The following is a 24089-nucleotide window of genomic DNA, read 5'->3' on the forward strand; positions in this document are numbered from 1 at the left end:
CCTGCAGCCTTTCATCTCGAGATGGAAGTTTGTTTTCTTCTCTTCCACCCTCAGTGCATTGACCTTGGGTGTCCCTGAAGCCCCTCTCGCAGGGATCACTCTCCCACGGCCGTGCACCCACCGCTCCCTCCCCTCTGCCAGCAGCACGTCGAGCCAGGGCATCGAAAAGAGCCACTGAGTGCGTTTTAAATAAAAGATCGCGTCTTTCCGAGCTATTGGAGAGATGATTTAAACATGAAGTCAAAGCCAGTAATGGTGTTGTCAGAGCCGTGGCGGTAAATCCAATCAATAATTCACTGATAGCAGGAATGGTGGCTCCAGCCAGACCTGCCTGCGGAGGGCACGGAGCTTCCCCCTGGAGCTTCCCCCTGGAGCAGGAGGTCCATCCCCTCCTGTCTCCCTGCCAGCATCACCCACGCTGGCAGCAGAGGTTTGGCCCCCACTGGGGATGGGCAAGAGCCAGGAGCCAGATCTGGAGCCCCACAGGAGGGGAATGCTGCCCGGCTCCAGGGGATGTGAGATGAAATGAATTTCTTACCTGGAGATGGATGTTCAAAACGCTGGAAACACCTTGGCTAAGTGATGGCAGCTCAAGTTTTCCTCTCAGCTCTTGTGCCCTTTGAAAGAGGCCAAATCAGTCCCAGCTGTCCTTGTGAGGCTTAAAAACACCGACACCCTAACCCTAACCCTGCCCCAGGCCATCAGCACAGCTGGGTTGCCCACCTGCCACAGGGGTACCGGGGGTACCTCATTCTGTGACCCCCCCCGCTCCTCCAGCCCAGAACCCACATGCCCCTGGATGAGCTCCTGCAACATCATTTACCTGCACAAACACCTCAGTCACAGCCCAATCACCTCTTTTTGCCCTCCCGTTCCCTCTAACACAGCAGAGATCAGTTCTCCTGTAACACAGGATCCAGATGGGGGACCTGGATCCCCACTTCATCCCTCCTCCTTCCCACAGGGCTTCACCAAGACTGGAGCAAAGCTGGGTGGCAGCACCTAAATGACTCCCAAGCATCTGCCTGTGCTGGGCGCAGGGTGTTGTGGCACCCACAGCAGGATGGTCCCTGATACCTGCACAGAGGTGTGCAAGGTCCATGTGGGAATACCCAGGGCAAGCTGGGGCTGCCCTGGGCACAGTTTTGGGGAGCAGCCAGGGAGGGATGTGGAAGTGGCCTTTGTGTGCATCTCTGCTCCCCCCTGGGGAGGAGTTTAATTGGGACTGGTACTCAAAGATGCTGCACAGCCTTGAGCCACATCCCCAACACACTGAGGGGTGTGAGGGCAGCACAGCTCCCCAGAGAGCAGCCAGCCCCTAAAAACATTGCAGGAGCCCCATTGCAGGGGGACTCGGTGGGCACCCCGGCACTGGGGGGCAGCTCAAGGACAAGCAGGAGGCCAGACAGACAGAAGCAGCCCCTCTATCCCAGCCCTGTGGGTGGATACACAGAGGACAGAGGTGCTGGAGGTGGTCGAGGCAGCCTCTTCTCCTTCCATCCTCATCACCAGCGCCGGGAGCTGCCGAGCCGGCACTGCCACCTCGTGGCACGGCCACCGGCGAGGCTGGGGACATCGTGGCACCACACACCGCACGGTCCCGGACATGCTCCATTGCTTGACAGAGCCTTTATTACCAGGGGAGCTGCTGCCGCCTGAATCAGTGCCAAAAAATGGCAAAAAACTCCAAAGGCAGCAGGCAAAGGGGAGGGGAGAGCGGGTCAGCCTGGCTAGAGGAGGGGGATGAGAAGGGGAAGCTGTGGCAGCTGGTGGGGTGGGATCCCTGGGCTCTGAGGGGACAGCATCACCCTGTCAGATGGGATTTGGGCTCTCTCACTTCCTAGTCCTTTCCCAAAAGCAGGATCTGAGCATCAGTGTCCATCTCGGTACCCATCTCAGCTTGGACATGCTGCAAATCCCAGTGAGAAAACATGATTTGGGGAACCCCACTGCACCCCATGGGATGCTCAGGACAAAGAACAGCCCAGCATCCCAAGGGCAAATCATCCCTATCCCCCAAACACCTCTGGGGCAGCCCACCCCCTCCCCTCAGCCCCTCCACCCAAATCAATGAGAGCGACAAGTCTTTTTATAGATATATTTTTTTTTTTTAGCAAATGTTTATTTATATCAAAATACAAAACATTTCTGAAGCAGGGTAATGTTACATGAGGAGCAAGTTAATCGATTCCAAAACCCATCATTCTCCTACAGCATGGCTAGTTGTACGTAACATTGCAACACTGCCAGAATTTCTTATAGTGGGTACATTAAAATAATAATAAAAAAACCAAAACCAACCCAAAAAGTCAATCTATGAACATGCAATGTTACCGGCGATAAATTAAGTACTCAGCAGGCCTTAAAATCCCAACAGGCAGAGACCGAGGGACCAGCTACTCCCAGTAAGGCAGGGCTTCAAACTCTCATTTCTTCCAATTTTTTGTTGGCTTATTTAGCATTTACTCGTCAACTGACAACAGTCCAAGAGCCAAAAGGACCCAACTTTCTTGGCAGAGTGGGATTATTGCTTAGAGCTATCAAAGCAGCCCCAGCTCCCAGCCGGCCCCAGGGGAAGGGCAGGGAGAGGGCTCGCAGGGCAAGAGCCAGGGGTCTGCCTTGGCTAAGCGCTGCGGAGGTCGGGCTGATCTGGAAGATGTAAAATGCCCCCGGATGAGGGGGCTCATGGGTCGTTATCCCCTTGGAGACCAGCTCGGGAATGCCGGGAGGAGCGGGCAGCGCTCCCGGCGAGGTCTCGGTTCCCTGCCCAGGGCAGGATAGCACCCAGTCGGAAGGAGAGTTTGGGGTGAGGGACCCCCCCCACTCCGTGCCCCTCATCGCACACCTGGGGAGCGATGCTGAAATTTGGCTTTCCCTCCCCGTGGCCCGGAGCAGCTCCGGGCCGTTCCCGGGGATGCCGATGCCGAGCACGCGGCCACCGGTCCCTCCTGCTGGCATTTACTGGCCCTGGAGAAGGCCCAGAGCAACAATACAGGTACAGAGAGATTATAGAGAGCGCGGAATAAGTTTCATATAAGGCTTTGGTACAGCACCATCATGTCAGATTTATTTGTAAATCGTTTACAGAAAAAAAAAAAGCTTACTGAAAAAATAGTGTTTTGTTTCTCTTATTTTTTTTTTATAATTTTTTTATTATTATTATTATTTTCTTCTGAGGAACATACCTGAAAGTTCAAAAATTAACCCTCTAGTTGCCGTCTGGGCTCCCATCAAACGCTAGTTTTGCTGTGTGCAGTTCCAAAACGAAGTGACTCGATCCCAAATCCCACTCAGGTGTGACACAGCCCACCCCGTCTCACAGCAGTCACTAAAGAATCAACACCACAGAGATTCGGCAGCCGATCGCTACTCACTGTTTAGTAAAAATTAAAAAAGGATTTAAAAAAAAAAAAACAAACCTTAACAAAAATTAAAAAAGAAACTCAAAAAAAAAAATAAAATTAAGTCACGACAACGAACGTTATGGAACCAGCGGTACTAAAGTTTCTTTTATTGTTATTGTTATTAAAAAAAGTCAGTTCCACTGGTTACCATTGAAACAGCACCAAAGAGCACCCTAACGTGTGTTATACATCGTAATACTCGACATTCAAGAGATGGAAACGAGGTTGGATGGTCTAGTCTTTATATCCAGAGGCAAGAAATTCTTCTTAAAAAGAGGAAAAAGTTGTCCCACGCAACCAGACCCCTGTTGGGTCCAGAAGAAAATCCTGCCTTAGGGGAAACACTATGGAGTTAGGAGGGAATTAAATCAAGAGCTACCTGTGGAGGTCTAGGAGGGTTCAGAGAGTCTACAAAACCTATTAAAAGGGGATTAAAAAGTCTGGGCTCCCCTGGAGAGCCAGGGATGCTCCCAAGGGAGAGCTGGAGATGCTCCTGGAGGGATGTGGGGATGCCCCCGGGGTGATCCAGGGATGCTCCCCTAGGAGCTGGCAAGGAGGTGTGACCTCCAAATGCCCAAAGGATGGCTCGGGAACCTCACGGCAATGTAGGCATTTCCAGGAGGATTTCTACAGGGCTTTCCCACGTGGGAATGCCAAGGGACTGGAGCCTGCACAGCCGTACGGAAGGTCCTGCACCCCCTGGATCCTCAGGAGCATCCCCTGCCTGCTCTCTGCCAGCCCCGCAGAGGGGAAAAAAGGGAAGTTTGGCCTTAAAGTGCATCTGGGAGGGCAGGGAGCGTGTGCCGGCATCTCCCACCGAGCCAAAACCTCCCCGGGCGGAGACGGGCGGTTCCCAGCGCTCCCGCCGGCCGAGCGGGAAGAGCCTGGGAGGGGGCGGGAAGCAAACACCCCCCCCGGGAAAAGCGAGCTCCTGCCAGATGCGCGCGGCTGCGGCGGATGGAGGCAGCGGGGATGCGGGAACAACCAAACCAAACCAAACCAAACCAAACCAAACCAAACCGCGGGAAGCAGGACGATGCTGTGGGCGCGGCCGAGAGGGAGGGAGGGGCGGAGCAGCTCTTGATGTGTCTGTTTGGCATCCAGAGGGTTAACGCTACTGTGGAAAGTGTGCTTTGTAAACATTTATATCTTTCCTTTTTTTTTTCCTGTTTTTTTTCTGTAAGTGATTCCAGGGGAGATGGGGAAAGGAGAAAGCTGCCCGCCCCCCCCTGCCCACCCCCGGCAATACCCCAAAGCCCCACCGGGGGGAGGGTGGGGGGGAAGTGCACCCCCCCCAGCCCGGACACCGACCGGTGAGAAATCTCATCCCTTCTCTTTCTCCTTACATCCTTTTTTTTTTTTTTCTTTTTTAAACATATAAAATACTCACTTATGTATTTACCGCTAATAAATGCAAGTTAGTCCCACCAAACATGCTTTGCTTCGATATCAAGAATTGGTGCTGAACAAATCTTGGCTTGATATTAGAAACATCCCTCCCCCAACCCTCCCCAACCCGACGAAGAAGACAGAAATATCATGGAAAATACAGGTGACACCTACGGAGGACACGGTGCCGCTGTGAGGGGCCAGCTCCCGGGATTACATTCGTGCCTCAGCCTGGCAGGACATGGCATGACCACGGTGAGGGACCTCTGCCTGGCTCTGGAGGGGTGGAAGCACTCGGGATCTGTGCCACCATCCCCTCGGGGACATCTGAGCCCCAAAAACAGCATCTGCATCCTCCCAGAGCCAAGGATTGTGGGACACAGCCCGAGGGGTAACCACTGCCCAAAGCCAACCCCCAAATCCTGCCCCAGCGAAGGCAGAGGGGGTGGTTTGCTGCTCCCTGGCATTGCTCAGTCCCAAAACTGGCTCCTCATCCCCCCCCTGCCACCCACGGGCACACAGGGAAGGGGGTCCGGCGGGTCCTTGCAGGAAAAGCCCCAAGTATCCCCAGCACATTCCTCATCACTGGGACAGGGAGAGCCTCATATCCCACCCATCCGGGCAGGGAGAGCCCCCATCCCACCCCAGTGCATACCAGCAGCCTCCCCAGCACCAGCAAACCCCGATGGCCAGAGTTACTCTGTTTGGTGGAGAGGTATCGACGTGCCTACAGAGAAGGTTCCCTGCTCCAGCCGCGTGTGGGGACCCACTGTGGCCACCTGGGTGGCTCTGAGGGGCTCCACAAACCACAGGAGGGTTTCAGGAACCCTCAGGATTGATGAGGACGGGCGGCCAACAGCGCCCAGGGAGGCAGTGGTGTGGGGACCCCATCCCACAGCGCATCCCTCATCCTGTGCCACCCCCCAGGTCGCAGCCAGCCTCGTCCTTCCCGCTGCGAGCAGCGCCCCCGGAGCCGAAATTTGTCTTTTTTCTCTGGAAAGAAAAGCCCTGGGTGGAAACACCACCCCCTCGCCGTGGCCCTGGGCGAGCTGGCAGCAGGCCCAGGCTTCCCATTCCCGGGACTTTTTCCCTTTTCAGTGTTTTTCCCTATTGAAAGAGCAACGTGACAGCAAACAGCGGCGATGCCGGAGCCGGCGGATCCCCCGGAGCCCCACGAGCCCCCCAGCCTCGCCCAGCCCTCCTCTCCCTCGCCACCGTATTGCTCAAACAGCACTAGGCATGGATACAAAAATAAAACAGCTATGTGACTTAGATATATATAATTTTTATATATATATATATATTTGTATATATATTTTTGTCTATTTATAGGTGGATGGAGAAGCAGAGAAGCTGAAGCGCAATATAATGTAAAAATACTCGCTCTGCTCCCGCTGTTGAGACTCTCCCCCCCACCTCTGACAGCCTCTCTCATGCTGCACAGAAGTTTCTGACACCTATTACTAAGGAATTATTTTAAATATTTATTCTCCCCCCCCTTCTAAAATAGAAAGTAAATATATATTTGTTTAATTTTATATACAATGCGGTTCCGATACACCAATATCGTTTCTTTAGATAGAGATACTGGGGCTCATTTCTCAAGGTTGTTTTTTTTTTTTAATTTTATTTTAATATAAGTGCTGGGGGGGAGAGTGGGGGGATATTAGAGGAGCTTTCAGTCCTGGGAAGATGGGCATCCCCTTTTGCAGCCCTCTTGGTCCCCTGCAACCTCAGGAGGACAAGAATAAAAGTCCCCCTGGGAGAGAAAGTGTCATTTTGATGGTAAAGCCAAAATCTGGGCAAATTCTCCTCCCTGGGGGATGCCAGTTTCCCACCCCACTGCAACCAGTATAAAAATCCTTAGCTACCACTACAGTACATGCTTTCTGCACCTGAACCCCCCAAGCCTGGACCAGCCTGTCTGCCCCCCCTTTCTCTTGCCCACCCCCTCCCCAGGTACGGTCCCTCCTCCATCCATGCATGTATCAAAATTCAGCCAGAGCCCTGGGATTGGGGATGTCCTGAGGTCACCCAGCATGGCCAGGAAGATGCCTATGCCACACAATGATGGGGAACACACAGCTCAGGCAGCACAAACCTGCCAGGTCAAAACCACAGAAAAGGGGAAAATGGGGAAACACGGCACTGGGCAGCTCCCCCTTCATCCCAGTCACCAGGGGAGGGGAACAGGCTCCCATCTCCAGCCCATTCCCAGCACCAGCATCCAGTCCTTTCCACATTGGAAGTACCAACTGATGGGAATTAAGTGCAATATTGAGTTTCTTCTTCAGCTGGCACCAGCATTGCCAAATCTGGATGCTGCTTCCCAACCCTCAATTCCTGGATTGTGCATTCCCTGACAGATCTCCAGCAGGAACAAGTGTGCTTCCCACCTCTCCTCCCCAGCAAACACAGGCAGAGGGGAGTCAAGATACACAGAAACAGGAAAAAAACAAACAAAACCACAAAATTAAGCTGAAGGGGGGAAATGGGAGTAAACATCCTATTTCCTTTAGGGGTTACACTGTGCCCAGACAGCACAGGGATGGGCTCCTGGAGCGTGGTGGGAATACAGCCTGAATTCGGCTGCCCCCGAACCCAGTACTGGCTCTGGCATCACTGATGACCAAATCCCCTCTCTGCCTCAGATCCTCAAAGTCCTGCTAATGAGGTTTAAAATGAAGACGCTGTGAAGAACATCTTGTCCCTCCAAGGAGTCACTGCTGGGGCTGGCACAGCCGGCGCCGCCTTCCTCAGCTCAAGGGACAAATTTAGCTGTACCCCTGTCTCATCCCTTCTGACTCACGCTTTTCTGGGAAGAACAGATGCAAAGCAAAATGCTTTCACATGAGTAACCGGAGAGCAGCATCTAGAGGGACTTGAGGGAAAGGTTTCTGCGTGGTGCAGCTTTTTCTTTAAACGATGGCACCAGAGATGAGGCAACGTTACGTCCCCCTCCCATGTCACGTCCCGTGTCACGCCCCACGTGTGTCGGACACACAGAGGAGAGGACCTGTCCCTCCTGCTTCTCAATGTCACGGCCCCCGGGTGAGTCACAGACAATGAACAAAGCAAAAATAAAAAATGGGGGGGGGGGAGATAATGAGGGGAAAAAAGCAATTTGTTGTGTGCAGCAGGTCACGCCTGCAGCGTGCCTCTCCATTCCCAAATTCCCCTTGGGCTCCAGCTGCTCCCAGCCCCTTCCCTGCTTTGCCCATCCCAATAATCCCCCTTTCAGCACAGCTCTTAACTCTCCCCTAGAGACACACATACCCCTGACATGCAAATCTACTGAATTCTGCAAACCTATCTACCTTTGTCCTACGCTTCTTCTATCTATTTATATCTCATATATACAGTGCATTTTACTCCACTTCCTTGAAAAGATTTCCTTCCACAAAAAAGCATCGACTCCGCCAGCCTGGGGCCGCAGTGAGCCCACGTGGGACATGTGGAAATCCCTGAAGGTCCAGCCTCATGGAAAAATACCCCCAGACAAGAGCTACAGCTGAAACCAACCCGAAACTCTGAGAACTCCCAAATCTACGTCACTGCCTGAAGCAGGAGGAGAAACCAAAATGCCAGGAGGGTTTAGTCCTGACACAGGCTGCAAGGTGTGAGCAGCAGTAAGTCACGAACACGTGTCGTGCCCGGATGCCATGAGACATGACTAAGCCCTGCCTGGGCTGCTGAGCCCAAACCCAGAGCCCTCAACACCCCCAGAGGTGGGTACAGAAAATTATTATTCCTTTTATATTCCCTTTACCAAACACTGTCACCTCCAGACTTCCTCCAAAGCGGGTGGCACCGAGCCAGCTGACAAGGTGATAAACACCAGATCAACAGCCTGGAGCCCAGCAGTGCCCCAAATCAGCCTCCAAGTCACAGGTGACCTGCACAGGGCAGCAGGAATGAGCATCCCCCTGGGAAAAGCATCACCTGCTCACAGAGACACTCCTCACCACCCTGGGGACGCATGGAGACCCCCCTGCTCAGGGGGACAGACCACAAACCATGCTGAGGTTCACACTGGGAAGAGACCCCGGGACCCTCCAGCTCCCCACATCCTACAAACCCACTGCTCCAAGTGCCTCTGGATGCAGTAAGTGGCAGGCACAGAAATGGGGCCCCACAAACGAGCCCTAAATGCTCCCCTTCCCCCCCACTTACAGTAACTTGCATTTTCCTTCATGTCAACACTGAGAAACCGAAACACTGCTGGGTTTGCACGGCAAAGTCACCTCAAAAACACGTGGGTGAAAGCTCAGCAAGTCCTGCTGGAAAAGCAGGCAAAGCACTTTCCCTGCCCTTTGTCCCTGACTGCACAGGGACACACAGGTTTTATTGGAGAGGCTGCGAGGGATGGCACCCCACGACCACCCCCTCTTTCCAAGGGATCTCAGCAACACCCTATACCTACCTCTCCATGTCATCTCCCCCAGCTTGGGGTGCCCAAATCCTGCAGCCCCCACAGTGGCATGAAAACGGCACTGGAGCATCCCCACGGTGGCCACCTTGCAGGCAGAGGCACCAGCAAGGACCCCCCAAAACTGGGTTAGCACCCCTGCACTGACGTCTCAGAGGAGCCCAGGGACAAGTCTCCTTGTGATTCAGAGGCATTTTTTCACCGTGGTCCAGGATTTGCCAAGGGACCTAATGAAACATGGCATTCACAATGTGCAAGGAGGAATCGTACGGTTACTGATAAAGAAAGAGCCGTCTACCTCAGACCAGCTTATAAAAATAAGAGAGTTTGGCCCAGGAAGATAAAAATCAAGATATATTTTGCAGCATGAAAGAAAAAAAAAATAATAAAAAAAAAAATGAAGCAGCAGCAGCAGCAGCTGTGTTTGCAAACCACCAAAGCGGCACGGAGTTCAAACGGGGATGAAATGGGGGAAGCGTTTGGCATCGTCTGACACGGCTTCGATGTCCCAGGTCCGAAGGGAGGAGAGAGGAGCGACCCCCTGGAGGGCATGGAAACCAGAGGGCTGGGAGAAGCGAGGAGGTTGCCAAAGCAAGAGGTGAGCCAGTCAGCCAAAGCACGGCCCGAGTCTATCGGAAGGTAACTCGGTCTAGCAGGGAAAGGAGTTAAGGATGGTTTTAGGGAGGAGCTGCTTCCATGAGGCGCCCGGGCGGGATTTCCCACTCCAGCAGCGTGGCAGGTACACGGCTGAAAGAGAGAGGGCTGCAGCTCCAGGCTCTAAAGGTCGAAGACCATGAAAAGCCCAGTGGCTCAAAACACCTGCAAAAGGAAAACAACTCTCAAAAGACTGACGCAGCAAGCCGGCACGCTCCGTCAACCTTCCCTGCACTCCAAGTCCTCTAGAGCTCCTTAAGACAGGATGGGGCACAGTCCCGAGGTAGCAACCTCAAGAGCCTGAAGACAGCGCCTTGCCCATCGGAACGGGCGTCATAAATAGTTTGGAAAGCACTCAAAGGAAAAAGCAACCCTCTGTTGGAGAGGCTGAGGCAACGAGAGCGAAAGGAAGAGCGAGTTGGCCACGGCACGGCCAGCACAAAGCCTCCACACCTCCCCCGGCCCCGATGGTCACCTGTCCGTGGGGAGCAGCCCAGCCCATCTGGAGCAGCCCAGCTGAAGTTACCAGCAAGCTGAAGTGAGCCAGGCAGAGTTTTCCCCGCTGCTGAGCGGGAGAATGGCATTAAATCAATTCAGATCCGAGCGGATTCTAGGGAAAACCCTAAAAACACACTCAAATAAAAGAAATCTGCAGTCATACTGTTAGCAAAGTTGAATTCTCACTCTGAGAGTTGAGGTTCTTACGTCAGGTCACTCGTCACGTCAATAAAAGGCCCTGGTGCAGGCTGGAAAGAGAGGGACATTTCTGCCAGACCCTCCCTCCTTCCCGAGACAAACCTGCTGATGGTTTGAAGACCACCTACACAAAGTTGTTAAAGCTCAGAAATATCTCGTTATTGATTCAGAGGATTCATTGTCCAGTGGTTCAAACCTTACTGAGGGCCTGGAGATTGGAAAAGACGCGGTGCTCTGCTTTTGGTGGCCGAAGGCTCCCGAGCATCCTGCTGGGAGAGGGAAGCACAACCTCTGAAACCAGGTGTTTTTTGGCAGAGCAATAGGCAGGCTCCGAGCTGAGAGCGTGGCGTGGCCGGAGTGCCGGATCACAACCCAGAGCTCACGTCTTTCTCCAAACATCTCAGCCCTTGGAGGTTCAACCAGCAGCAAGAGCAAAAACCAAGGCAAAGCAGAATTAAAGGCGAGATTGCAGAGAATCTCTTGGCAATTCTACCTGGGAATAAACAAAAGTTTCATATGCAAATAGAGAGCCTGGGGCAAAAACATGCCTGCAGGCTCTTCGGTTCTCCTGATGCTTTTTCTACAGCCTGAATCCACTCAAAGCCAGAATATCTACATGAAACACTCGGTGTTTTATTCCCAGGCAGGCTGGAGGGTTTAGCACTTTACCGCAGAGGAAGAACTGTGCAAACCTGGATACAGCGGTTGATTTTACCACTTCAAACTAAAAAAAAAAAACCAAAAAAAACCTCTAAATATTTTAAAGGTAGGGATTGCTTGGTATCAGCACTAAGCATTTATGTAGCACTTGCAGTCTGTAGGCCACCAAGTGCTTGTCCAAAGTGCTCAAATATGACTTATCCCCATTTTACAGATGGGAGAACTGAGGCACAGAGAGGTTAAGTGACTTGCCCAAGGCCACGCAGTCAGAGAGTGGAGGCAGAGCAGGAAAGCGAGCCCGGCTGTTCTCGGAGCGGGTTCCACCTTTCCTGCTAAAAAACAAACCAAAAAAACGGCCTGTGCAATCCAGAAAACCACCAGCCACCAAACCTACCCTAAGTACTTCGAAGAGGAAATACATTCTGGTGAAGAGTTAGAACAGCATTAACCGAGGGGAACAGGGGGCAAAGGGAGGGACACGACCCTGGCGGGTGTCACAGCCGACACGGCCGGGCTGGAGCGGGATAAAAGGAAGGGGGGAACGGTGGGACCAGCAGGAACGTGCGTTAGGCTGACGCGAAACGCTGGGCTTAGCTTTGCGCGGCCGCTCCGAGGAGCCGTCCGTGTCCATCCGCAGAGCTGGGCACCTCCAGCCGCTCCCGCCCGGGCTCAGCGCCTGCCGACGGAGGCTTTTGGGACCAACGCAGCCAAACCCCCTCTGCTCGCACGCCTGCGTCGCCCCGGTTCGCGGTTACGAGTCAAGATTAAGCATCACACAGGGTAAGAAATCACATCACTGCACGGCACCGAAGGACATTTGCCTGCGACATACAGAGTGTCGGGAAGAATTAATCGCGACCACCCTCTTCAAAGCTGGCACGCACCGTACCTGGAGGGGGAGACGCCCTCGCGTGAGATCGGCCCCGCGCCCGTGCGCTCGCACGGTGCCCAGAACGCGTCACCGAGGCTCAAAAGCATTTGCACAGACAAAGGGTGATTTCTCACGCCTCAGACTGATTGGAAGGCTCGGGGGGGGGTGTCTTTCTGGCTTTTCCCTTTCAGAGATAGGTAAGGAAAGATGTCACGCGTGGTTTCGCTGTTACCTTCACGTCAAAGGAGGCTGGGGAGGGGGAGGCGGGGAGATTTTCACAATTACAGCTTTCCTGGGATTATTTGGTCATGTTTTTTTATCATAATCAGATTCACGGGATTACCAGTTCCTGTCTGGGTTGTTAGGTTCTTGTCAATTAATTACACCCTGTGTCATTTAATTTCTTCCGGCGATTGAGGGCCAGCTGCTCAATCCCACACTTTCTCCCTAAAGGCGCGCCGCGGACGCAGATGTCAAAAGCTCTGTCTGTGCCTTTGAAGCCTAGAGATCTCTCCCAAAACCGAGGTGCAACACCCCCCACCCTTCCCATCCCACCACCGAAGCCGTTTGGGGTGGGGGGAGAAGCGGATCCGAGGAGCACCCAGCCCAAAGCATCCTCCCCGTCTGCCCCAGGGTCCCCCCAGCTTGTCCCCGCCGCGAGCCGCCGAACCCCCCGGCAGAGGCAGCAGCATCAGGGTGTCCCCCCTCTCTCCCATCACCTCCATCCCCATCAGCTCCCTCCACCGCTCCTGTTCAACCTCCTGGGGCCGGCGCAGGCTAAAGCAGGGTGGCGTGCCCGCTGGTGTCATCGTGGTCCACGCTGTTGAGAATGGCTGTCTGGTCTTCGGGGAGCTGCCGGTGGCAGAGGTCGTCCTTCAGCGCCGAGAGCCGGGCGAAGGGGTCCTGACGAGGGTGTCTCTTCTTCTTGCGGAGGCAGACAGCTTCGTCAGGCGACAGTACCTGAGAGCTGGGAGGGTGCTGAACCTGGGAGGCAGAGCCGTCTGGGAAGGGGGGAGAGAAGGCAGATGGGACCGGAGCCAGCAGCAGGGCAGAGCACTCTGCTTGCTGTAAAAGGGAGGTTACAGCAAGCCTGGCCCTGAACCCGCCGCTTGGCAAGAAGGGAGCACGTTTGGGGCATCAGGGAAAATGAAATGAACACTCCAAATCCAAAATAAATAGAGAAGGGAGATGCAGGGAACAGGAACTCGGTTTGGAGGAGCAAGGGAGGGACAACCCACAGGCAAGGAGCCATCCCTTTGGGAGGCAGGGAACAAGGGCAGCATCCAGGAATGGGCTTGGGGACCCCCAGCATTGGAGCCGGCAGGGACCTGCCCAAGCTCTGCCCACAGAGGGACAGAAGGGATGCTGTTGGGGACCGCGGGGTCCTCACACTCACTGGGTTGTTTTCTGGATTTCGAGGAGCCCTTGGATGACTTTTTGGGCTTCTTTATCCGCTGGTATTTCAGAGCTTCGAGCCTCTCAGGTGCAGCAGCGTCCCCGGGCGGAGATGGACGTTTTCTAGGAAGGAAAAGCAGACAGGCGCCGTCAGCGGCTCTCGGCCACACTCGGGCCTCTGGACGTCCCCGGTGGGGGATCGGTCAACCCCAGCCAGCTCTGCCGTGGAAAAGGAAGAGGTGAGAGACCCAGGGCTGAGGGAGCAGGGCCAGCCAGGTGTGCCGGAGCGCGGGATGAAAGGAGCGAGGCGTCCCCGCTGCCCCTACGTCTCCCCTCCACGTTTCCGAGCAGCGCCGTGACCCGGCCGGTCCCACCGGCCACGTCCAACACGGGCACCCCAGCTCACCTGCCACCTGCCTGCCATGCCAACACTGCTAAACAAAAAAAGGACAGGGCAGATCCTATGTCCGATAAGGTATTTCTGGGAAGTGGTTGGAAACCCCTTGGGATGGAGAAAGAGAGAAAGAGACAGGCAGAAGCGGCACGGCAGCATCGAGACGGGCACCACGAGCCATCCGTGGCGGACAACACCGGCGCCACAAACAGCGGGGAGGCAGGATCCTGCTGGCCCTGCTCCCACAGCCAAAAAAAACCAGGGGCCACACGACAGACAGGGACACGAAGGGCACACACCGACAGAGCCGGGAGAGGTACCTCGTTCCCAGGTCCCTGTGAGAGGCGACAACAGAAACGCAACAGCACGGGAGCATCTGCTCCTGGAACACCAAGAGGCTGGGAGCTGGAGATGGAAACACTGACAAGGTTTTATTGCAAGGATTTGCAAAGGGGTGCTTCCTGCAGGAGAGCCAGCAGTTGCAAGGGATAGCTTTCCAGCTCTAGCCCCTGAGGAACTCTTCTACAGGAACCAGCTCAAGGTGAAACAGTCTCCCCTTTGCAAAGGGATTTTTTACTTTATTTCCTTCACTGTACCTGTTTTTCCCATCCAAGGCCTGGAAAGCATGACTGCTGTAGAGAGCAGAGCATTAGAGGAAAACCTTTTCCTTAGGAGAGAGGGTAGTCCAGCTCTTATCTATAACACATCACAGCATCCCCCCTCTTGCTGCTTTCCCATCTCCTTCCTCTGCTTCATTTTACTTCCATGACTCTCCAAGTTGCACCAACTTCTAATGGCACAGAGGGACAAGTCTGAGGCCACAGGTCAACCTGAGTCATCACTGAGCAACCTGTAGACAAGGTGTCCAGAGACAACAGGGGAGGCATCCACAAAGCACCTTTTATCGCAGTAAAGCCAATGCTTGAAGCCAGGATCCAGCGAGGAAAGGAAAACTTAAACCAGTGTGCCTTCATCTTCAAAGGAGATGACTCTCTTCTGCTCTCACAGCTCGGTCACCAGAGGTCAGTGACCAAACCTTCTCACAACAACCACGCAGAGGACAGTGCTGACGGCAGCTCCTGCATCTTCAGATGTCCGTGACTGGGGCAGGGATCAGCAAACCCTGCAAGCCACAGGCAGAAGGATGGGCAGGCAGAGGAGCTGTCTCAGCTGGCTGCAAGGAGGCAACATCAGCGTGTCCAGACTCCAGCTTTGGCACCAAAACGTTGTGGATGACGTCCTCCCGGTCTGTCAGCAAGGTGAGACCCACCCAGCATTGCAAGAACACTGTGGATGCCGGTGGGAGCAGCAGGAAAGGGACAAACACACGGACTGGAGCATAGACCCTGCACTCCCAGGCTGTGGGACAAGAGTACACCCACCCACAGAGAGTTTGGAGCTCCTCATCTCCCCCGGGTTCCAGGTAGAGGCTGTGCACCACCATGGAGCTGTGCATCTCCATGCACAGAGCACAACAGCAACACTCCACATCCAACATCCCAAGTGGCTCCAGAGTGGTGATACTTCAGCTGGAGTGCACAGGCAAAGAGCTCTCAAGGGATTTTTGCCCTTGGGGAGCAGAAGGGTGGGGTTCTTTTGAAGATGTCTGTGATTGCAAAGCTTCTGAGTTCTGCTGGCAGCATTGGAGAGCACCCAGGGAAGTGCAGCGTGAGGTGACAAAGCAGCTGAGGCACAGCAGACGCAAGAGAAACCCAAACACTGGGAACAGAAAAGCTCCTTTTCATGTTTCCCATTGCAACAGAAAAGTGAATGTGCGGAGAGCTCCCAGAGAGCCTCTGTTCCAGCTCCCAGAGAGCCTCTGTTCCAGCTCCCAGCAGAGCAGCACGTCAGCTGAAGATGAAGCAACTCATTAGACATGCTGGTAGTCCCGCTGGCTGGATCCAGGCGAGAGCTTTCCCTCGTTGGGAAGACGACATTTGCAGTTGCAGAGCATAAACACCTTGCTCCCAAGTGCAACCAGCCTCTTATGAGAGAGGCTACACCACCCACTGCAGCCACTGAGCTGCAGCAACACGGACAGCCACGCACATGCTGGCTCAGAGTAGGACCACAGCGACCCACAGGTCCGACAGCACGGGACTCCCTGCAGCAATTCCTGCTTGCATGGTCAATAACAGGGTTTTCCCCCTTTATATCCACCATTTCTATGATTTGCACACGAGGTACATTCATGCAGGTGGCCTCAGCTGCTCCAGTCCATCATCCACGGAGCTCAGGTGTGCCAAGCCCTGGACACTGTCGGGCTCGGTGATCCTGCCACCATCCTGCCCATCAGCACCTGCTTTCTACCACCTCTTCCCATGTATTTGCTGGTATTATTCAAGCACAGCTCTTAGAAGGCTCTTGCTCTTCCCACTCCTTTTTCTTTCTAAGAAGATGCTACTGTGGCATGTTGACAAAATTAGACAGATTTACGCAGGGGATTATGAGGAAATTGCCTGAAGCTCATTTCCACTAGTTCTCCATAATTGGACTCGTATTTATACACACAAACATAAACAGTGAGTGTGCTGAACCCATGTGTCACCATAAATACTGTCTGACCTCTGGCAAGGAAGAGATACAGAGGAGGACAGAATGATGCTACTCACCAGCCAAATTTTATCTGCTCTACCCACCCTTTCTTTCTTCAAAGGGCTCTGATTATTTCAAATTAATTTTCATTTTAAGCTCAGCCAAAAGCCTCTTCCTGCCCCCAGAGTTAACATTTTGGGCAGCTGCCCGTGCACGAGGGAGATCTTGAATACCAACAGACGAGAGGCTCAGAGAGGTGGGCAAACCTCTTCTAGAAACTTCAGTGTAGAGCTGGGCAAAGGAGCTTTGAGAAGCCCATGTGAACTCCTGACACAAGCCTTCTGTGAGGCACCACAAACACCTGGAGCAGCAGTTTTCCTTGAGTCTCCAAAGGAAAACCCTTCTGCATGAGCAAGGGTCTGAACTGCATGGACTGGGAGGTACTGGAGAGGTACTGAGGGACCTCTGACAGCCCCAGGACAGGAGCAGGTAGCCAGGGGAGAAGAAGTATCCAACCCAACACACATCTCAGCTGCTCTTCTTCAAATGTCCTTCCACATACAAAGCAAAGACGTAAGGGAGAAGATCCCTGAAGGCATCACCGATCTCTTTCCACCCAGAAAGGGAACCCATATAAAGGAAGAGTGCAGGAGATTCAAGGGCACAGTACATATGTTTAACCTTGTGGAGATCTCAACATGCATTCCCTTTCTCCTTCTCTCCTCAAGACACTGACATCCAGAAATAGTTTGGGCATGTTAGAGAATCCTCTTGGACGAGGTAGAGCATCCACTCGGACCAGTTAGAGCATCCACTTGGACAGGAGCCCACTGTGTCTCGGCCTCCATGTGCTTCAACCCTTCATCTTCCTCAGATGAAGAGCTCAATTCTCCTACAGGAGGTTCCTGCAAGTCAGAATTCCCACTCTGCTCTGAGGCAGCTCTGGCTGCTGCCTCCATCCCGGAATGCTTGGGATCCTTCAGAGAGGTGCTAGAGAAACACAGCGGTGACGGGCCCTGGCCCCAGAGCTGCTGCTGCCAAGGCACAGCAATGAGGGAGGAAGAGGCTGAGGGAAGGAGCACACCTTCTACAGGTCTGCAGACACCACAACTCATCTACACAACGGACTTCACCACCATGCTGACGGAGAGGAGAGAGGGCGAGGGAAAAGGGGCCGGACTGGAGAGGAAGAGGGGGATACAGTCACGGGGAGAGGGAGGGGGGAGAGAGGAAGATAAAATGAAAAACAGGAGTGAGAAAATATATAAGTAAATTAAAGAGACTGAAAAGAAAAATGAAATAATAGTAATAATAATAATAATAATAATAATAATACTTAAGAAAGAAAAGAGAAACGCACTCAGACAAGCGGACTCACAACTTCTCCAAGCGGGAGGAGGCATGAAACACATGCAGAGGATCAGCACATGGACAGTCTTTAAAGGGGAACCTGTTTTCTTTCAAGCAGGGAGCGAGGGGTGCTGCTCCTCCCGCACTCCTGGCACCGACGTCCCTTCGTCACTCGACTCTACACCACGGCCAAGCCCCCCAACTCCCAGCATTGGCAGTGCTGTCCTGGCAAAGGAGGCCGGCGGGGCCACCCAGGGCAGGCTGCGGTGCCGAGGGGCGGGGGAGCTTGGTGCCTTGTCTGTGGTTTTTGGGTTTCCCTCTGCAGGGAGACGACAGCCCCCTTTTCCCTGTCCGGAGATGCACGCTGCATCCTAAGGGGAGAAGATGGGAAAACTCCTGGTGCCGACTCGGTAACAGCATTATTTATCCCTGCCCATCCATAAAAGCTACCTGAGCTTCACCTAACAAAAGCCACCACGCTGCAGCCACCACCGAGCTGAGCCCACACGCTGCCTCTCCCTCTCCTCCTCTCAGGTTTTATTACTGCAGCACAGAAATCTGGCTGGTCTGGTATAAAATCCCTGTGCTCTGCACGCACTGACAATTTTATGACCCCAAACCATCAAGAAATTACTTGGCTGGGCTCTTTACGGGATTCCTCACTTATTAACTGAGATTTATTCTTCTGGCTTCCCCTTTTTGGTGATAATGACTCTGGAGTCGCTCCTGCAACTCCACCTCCCAGCAGCATCTTGGAGAAGGACACAGCAAGTGTCCTGCTGGGCACTATGATCCTGCTCCTCAAAATCCATCAGCCCACAGCGCCCAGCACTGGAGATGGGAGCCAGCCAGGATCTGTGCAAGAGCCACACCAAACTCAGATGTGAGCCTGGACTCAGCTCTGCTGTGCTAAAGCCACGTTCACTCATGTCCCTGATGCTCCCAGAGTGGAGAAGTGCCACAGAGAAAAGAATAAACAGCCATGTCCTCACAGAAGGCTTCCCTATTCCTTGAGAAGCCTGGCACAGCCCAGATCTCACCAAGGTTCGGTGCCAGCTTTGCTCCTCATGGGATACCCTGCTCTGCCATCAGCAGGGGAAGACAGAAGAGGGTGGCCAAGTGCTCAAGAGCTTTGGAGGCTGCAAGGCTCAGATAGGAGGGGTTTGAGCTCCTGCACAAAGCACACATCCTATCCCTGCTCCCATCACCATGACCCAACACTCCTTCCTTACCTCTCCTGCTCTCCACACCTCAGGACAACCCTCCAGGTCAGCTGGAGGAATTTCCCTCTCCTGTAAACATCCCCCTGATTTCTCTGGGCATCCCATCTCTGTTGTGAAGCTCTTTTCCAGCCCAACAAGGCTCTGCAGGCTGTTGGAGAGTGTTGGCCAGGACCTTGACTCTTCCCATCCAAGGCAGCAAAGTTTAAGTTTTTGTAAGGCCAGTCCTAAGGAAGTTTGGCCATGGCCTGGCCCTAGAAATGCTCCTATCTGCAATCCCACCTCTCCTTTCATAACCAGCCTGGCTGACAGCCAAATAGGTCAGCGTTCCCAATCCTCAGGGTCACAAATTAGTATGATCCTGTCTGGATTTAGCAGTTTTAGAAACATTCTCTTCTTCTAAAGGCCTGAAAACTATCTCCAAATTACTCCATCCCAGTTCCAGGGATGCCCATGGCCATCTAGGAAACCAGCCTCATGAAGGCAGCCCAAGAGGAATTTTCTTGGGAGAGTCTTTCAAGGTCTGCTTAGGGCTGTTTAATTACAGCTGGGTCAGAAGAAGTCTTGGAGATTTCTCCAACAAGAATTTCAGGGAGGGAGGGATTTTACTACGACTACACTTGTGTTGGGAAGGATAAAACACCTCTCTGGCAGCCTGAAACCATAGTTATGCTGCTGCCAGGCATACAGTCTATCTTGGGAGAAAGACTTCTCCCATTTTCCATGATTTAGGAGACTTGGGAAAAAGAAAATAGATCCAGGTACTGCTGGACACTAAATTCTCCATGTGCTGGACTGCAGCTGGAGACTGATTTTTGGAGCCCCACTCTGAGCTGTGTGCAGCTGGTTGCTCCAGATGTGGTTGTTTTACCTGGTTCTAGGGGTGGGCTGTGGGCTCCTCCTGCTTTGGATCATCCAGGACAGCCCCACCTCAACATTCACCTTCCTAATACCACACAACCCTCGTGCACCCTGCCAGGGCCAAAGGTGCCACATGCCACTGTCCTCCAAAAAAGGAAGGGCAGCCATGGGGAGACAACAGCTCAGCTCATCCCAAACCCCAAACCCCAAAGGCAGAGGAGCAGTGGCCTGCTGCTGGGAGGGGAAACCCAAAAGCCACAGAGACTGTGCGTCCAGAGGTGTTTCCTAGTGTTTTCGGATTCCTTATTCCCCTTTAAAGGAAGAGATGGTATTGGAAAAGCCCCTTCCGTGTCCCCTCTCATGCCCCGCTCCCGGCCACCCTCCACAGCACCCACACCATCCTTTCGGACATGGATCACCCTTACCTATTGAGCTGAGGAGAAGCTTGTCTCGACAACACTGCCCAGATAGCTGAGATTAATCAAAAACAAAGCAGTTATCAACACCCGCAAGGAGCCGAGCTCCGCAACACATCAGCACGTCAACAACTCCAAAGGAAAAAGGAGGGAAAGAAACCAAACTGAAACACAAACGAAACGAGGCTGGAGAAGAAAGGGGGAAAGAAACAGAAGAGAAAGGAAAAGAAGAAACGAAAACGATAATCAACGAAGCGAATGGATACACTGCATAAAAGCACGGACAACAGCGCTGCTTTAACACGGCTCTGTCCTGGAGCTGGGTCTCCTTGGGGTGCCCTGCCAGGAGACATGGACCTATGACTACATGCCTAACTGCATCACTCCGTAGCTGCGTTTTCCAGAGGCACACAGAAGTCATTTCAGGCTCGTTCAGCTCCTCTCCCTCCCCATCCTCTCTCCCCTGAGCCCTCCTGCCTTCCGTGCAGCGCCGGAGGGGTTTTCTAAGGCCATAACGCTTCCAGGTACCAGAGGGAGGGAGTGAAATGCGGAGGGCACTGCGGGGTGAAACGCTGCCTCCCCCCTCCCCAAAACACACGCCTCTCCTCCGAACGCCTCCGACCGCGCCGGCTCCGCGGGGCTGGGAGCCCCGGCCCCCGACTCCTCTGTGCCACAAGCCGGAGGAGGGGGCTCGACCCCACCAGACAACAAGCCAAAATGAAGCAAGACGAAAGGATGGGACGAAAGCACGGCTACGGGGTCTAAGGTGCTGTGAAAGACGGAGGGAAAGAGGAGAAATACAGAGAGAAAGAGAGAGAGGAGAGAAAGAGAGAGAGAGACGCTTTTGCCTGGAGCAACCCTGGTACCTGGAAAACCAGCCGCTACTGTCTAGTGCAGCCACATCCCTCTTTAGGGCAGGATCTGAGCGTGCCGGCAGCCTCCCGATCTCCGCTGGGCTTAGTTTATTTTTATTTTTCCTCCTCTCCTGACATGCTGCTGGTGTGGCTAAGTCCTTGATCTCTCCCTGCCCGCGTCCTGGGGCTGCAGCATCCCTTTTGCAGGTGGGGCGGTGACCGTGATAGCTGTTTCTGTCATGCATTAAAGCTCTCTAGACTCCGCGGGAAGGAAGAGGAGGAAGACAAGAGGCGCGGCGGCGGCGGCCCTAACGTTCGAAGAAAGCCAAGAGCCAGCAACTAGAAGAGGAAACAACCTCCAGTGACACCAGGACACTTACCTAAGCGAGCCGGGAGCCAGGCCTTTGCACGCCTGGTGGACGGCCCGTAGCCCGAGTCACAGCGCTCCCAGATTCCCACGGGAGCGGCCAGGCTGGAGGCAAATGTGCCACCGGCACTGGGAATGTCGCCTCCCTAAAACCCAGCACTCCTGGGCAGCGGCCATGCAACCCATGCCCACGGCACCAACCTCTGCCTAGCAAAGCCCGCGGGACGCCGTCTCCAAAAGGGATGCTGCAGCGTGCCCAGAGAGACCCTACGAGTTGGGATGGAGATGGCAGGGAGGGAGTCAGAGGGAGCGGGTGAGGCAGGGTGGGGGAAGCCAGGAAGGGGCCGGAGGGGCACCACGGGGCTCACACACTTACCCCGTGGCGGCTACCGTGGTGGTGGATGTCGGCTCCGGTTGGAGAATCTCCTCGCCAGCCCTCCTCGGAGAGGGGATGTCTCCGAAAACATCCATGGTGTCCACGGGCAGGGAGGAGCCCTGGGAGTTGGAGAAGCCAGTGCCCACGGGGGTGAAGGCGGTGGTCGGTCGGAAGCTGGGGCTGTCCCCCCGGCTGCTGGGCGCAGGGGATCCCGTCGACGACGGCGTGGATTTGCGGGAGAAGCTGACGGCCGCGGGCGGCTGCAGCGTGATCTCCGACACCTCCGTCTGCTGGATGAGGCCCGGCCGGGGCCGGGCGCGGGCGGTCAGCTCCGGGGAGCTGTTGCGGGAGCTGAGGGGACTTTGGGTCAGAGGAGAAAGCCTTGAAGGTTGTAGCACCACCTGATGTAAACTGGGCTCAGCCCTCCTGACCTGCCGAGGGCTGGGCCGAGGTCGGGGTTGGGGCTCGTACCACCTGGTGTCCAGGCTGAATGTGCTTGTGCCGCTGGGGCCGACGGGCTCGGACGGTTCGTGGTAAGGCAACACGGGTATGCCCATACCTTGGCTGGTATGTCTTAGCTGCCCTTGACATCCCATGGGTTGCATAGGTTTGTCCTGCCACTTGGTGGTAGCGGGCACGGAGGATTGACCCCTGCCCGGTGACTTGCCGGTCCAGCTCTTTGGTGCCTCCAGGGGCAGGATGCCCGAGTAGGACGCAGGGACCACCTGGAGGGAGGAGGGGGGCGGCCCCCGAGGAAGGCAGCCGGTGGGCTGGGAGCCCTCAGCTGCCTCGCAGGGCTGGAGCTGGTGGGGGAACGGCGCGGGGGCCAGCTCCAGGCTGCCGAAGGGGAACTCGGCCCTGCCCCAGGGCTCGGGGGACCGGCCCCCCGTGGGGGTCTGGGCCAGGGGCAGCGTGCTGTTGGAGGCGTTCTCCCCGTTCTCCTCGGGGATGGTGGGGTGTCCGAAGGGCCCCTCGGGGGGCAGCGGCGGGGAGGACATGACCGAGCTCAGCGGGCTGACTTCTGGCATGTAGAAGGGCGGCGGGTCCACCTCCCCGGGGCTGCTGCTGCTGAGGTAACCGTAAAACTGGTGGTGGAAAGCCCGGGGGGCCGGCGGGCGGGCCTGGCCCGTGGCCTGCAGGGCGCCGGGACCCTCCAGCGCCCGGTGGAACCGGGGGCTGTATGCTGGTGGCTGAAGGTAGGACTCCTGGCTGGAGGAGAGAGGGGTGAGCTGCGCTTTCAGGGCGGTCACGGAGGTGGGGACGACGGGGTCGTCGTTCTCCTCGTCCGACTGCCTGAACTCGGGGTACATGTCCGTCTCCTCCACGAAGGGGAAGCCCTCGATCCGCCGTGTCTTCAGGGAGGGCTCCATCTCCGCCGGGTCCATGACGAAGCGGCCGTCGGGCCCGCGGCTGATGAGCTCGATCGGGGTGGTGGCCTCGGCTTCGGCCTCCGCCTTGGAGACGCTGTACTTCTTGCTGCTGATGGCTCGTTTGGTCTTCTTGTAAAGGGAGAGCTCCTTCTCCTTGGTGGGGCTCAGCATCCGCTTGGCCTGTGGACCCTGGTCGTCAGAGGACTCCGAGGGGGGACGGAGCGTGCGGATGCTCTCGGGACTCACCTTGCCTGAAGACAACCTGGACCACAGGGGAGAAAAACCGAGAGAGGGGACGGTCACCCGGAGGGGAAAGGAGGTCTTCTTGCCCAGAAGAACCACTGTCTGGATCCGGAAAACAAAGTGCTACCAGCCCTCACAAGAGGAACTGGGAGAAAGGGGCAGGGCCTAACCAGGGTGGCAGAGTCTTGCCAGAAGCCGCGCACAACATCCCTGCTCCCTGGGAACGGAGCTCGGCACACTCAGCATCACCCCCTGGGGCAGGTACTTCACACCAACACCTTGCAACAAGCTCCACCAACACCTTGCAACAAAGCTCCACAGCCCCACCGGGACAAAAGACAGATCCAGAGCTCACTTCCAACTCCTTCAAAGGCTTCCTGTGTTCACCTGAGCTATTCATGCCCAGGAAAGGCCCTGAGAGGAGCTACATCAGGTAAATGTCCCCTCTTGCAGAACTCAGCGTCTCACTTGGAGATGCTGATGGATCAGCTCAGACCAACTGTTTCTCCCACTCTCAACACTCAGATTTGAGGCTGAGAGCCTCAAAAGGCAGAGAGCATCAGAAGAGTTCCCTCATCCCTATCCAGAAAGCCTTGGACAAACAG

General features: G+C 54.9%; 1 protein-coding gene across 9 annotated transcripts in view; it reads right to left on the reverse strand.

The window, feature by feature from the left end:
* Window positions 1-11947: 11947 nt before the first annotated feature.
* The window catches only part of IGSF9B (immunoglobulin superfamily member 9B), a 39799-nt gene continuing 27657 nt past the window's right edge, over window positions 11948-24089 (reverse strand). For 4 of the 9 annotated variants that reach the window (XM_051812487.1, XM_051812485.1, XM_051812484.1 and 1 more), the window contains 3 exons: window positions 21872-23503; window positions 13500-13621; window positions 12058-13104 (listed from right to left, as the gene is read on the reverse strand). In XM_051812487.1, the coding sequence (XP_051668447.1) occupies window positions 12881-13104; window positions 13500-13621; window positions 21872-23503 (1978 nt within the window). In that variant the 3' untranslated portion in view covers window positions 12058-12880. The other 5 variants (XR_007908503.1, XR_007908502.1, XR_007908505.1 and 2 more) reach the window with 5 other exon arrangements.

This window comes from Manacus candei, unplaced genomic scaffold, assembly GCF_025592945.1.
Source record: "Manacus candei isolate 608988 ecotype Guabito, Panama unplaced genomic scaffold, ASM2559294v1 h1tg000086l, whole genome shotgun sequence".
Taxonomy (NCBI): domain Eukaryota; kingdom Metazoa; phylum Chordata; class Aves; order Passeriformes; family Pipridae; genus Manacus; species Manacus candei.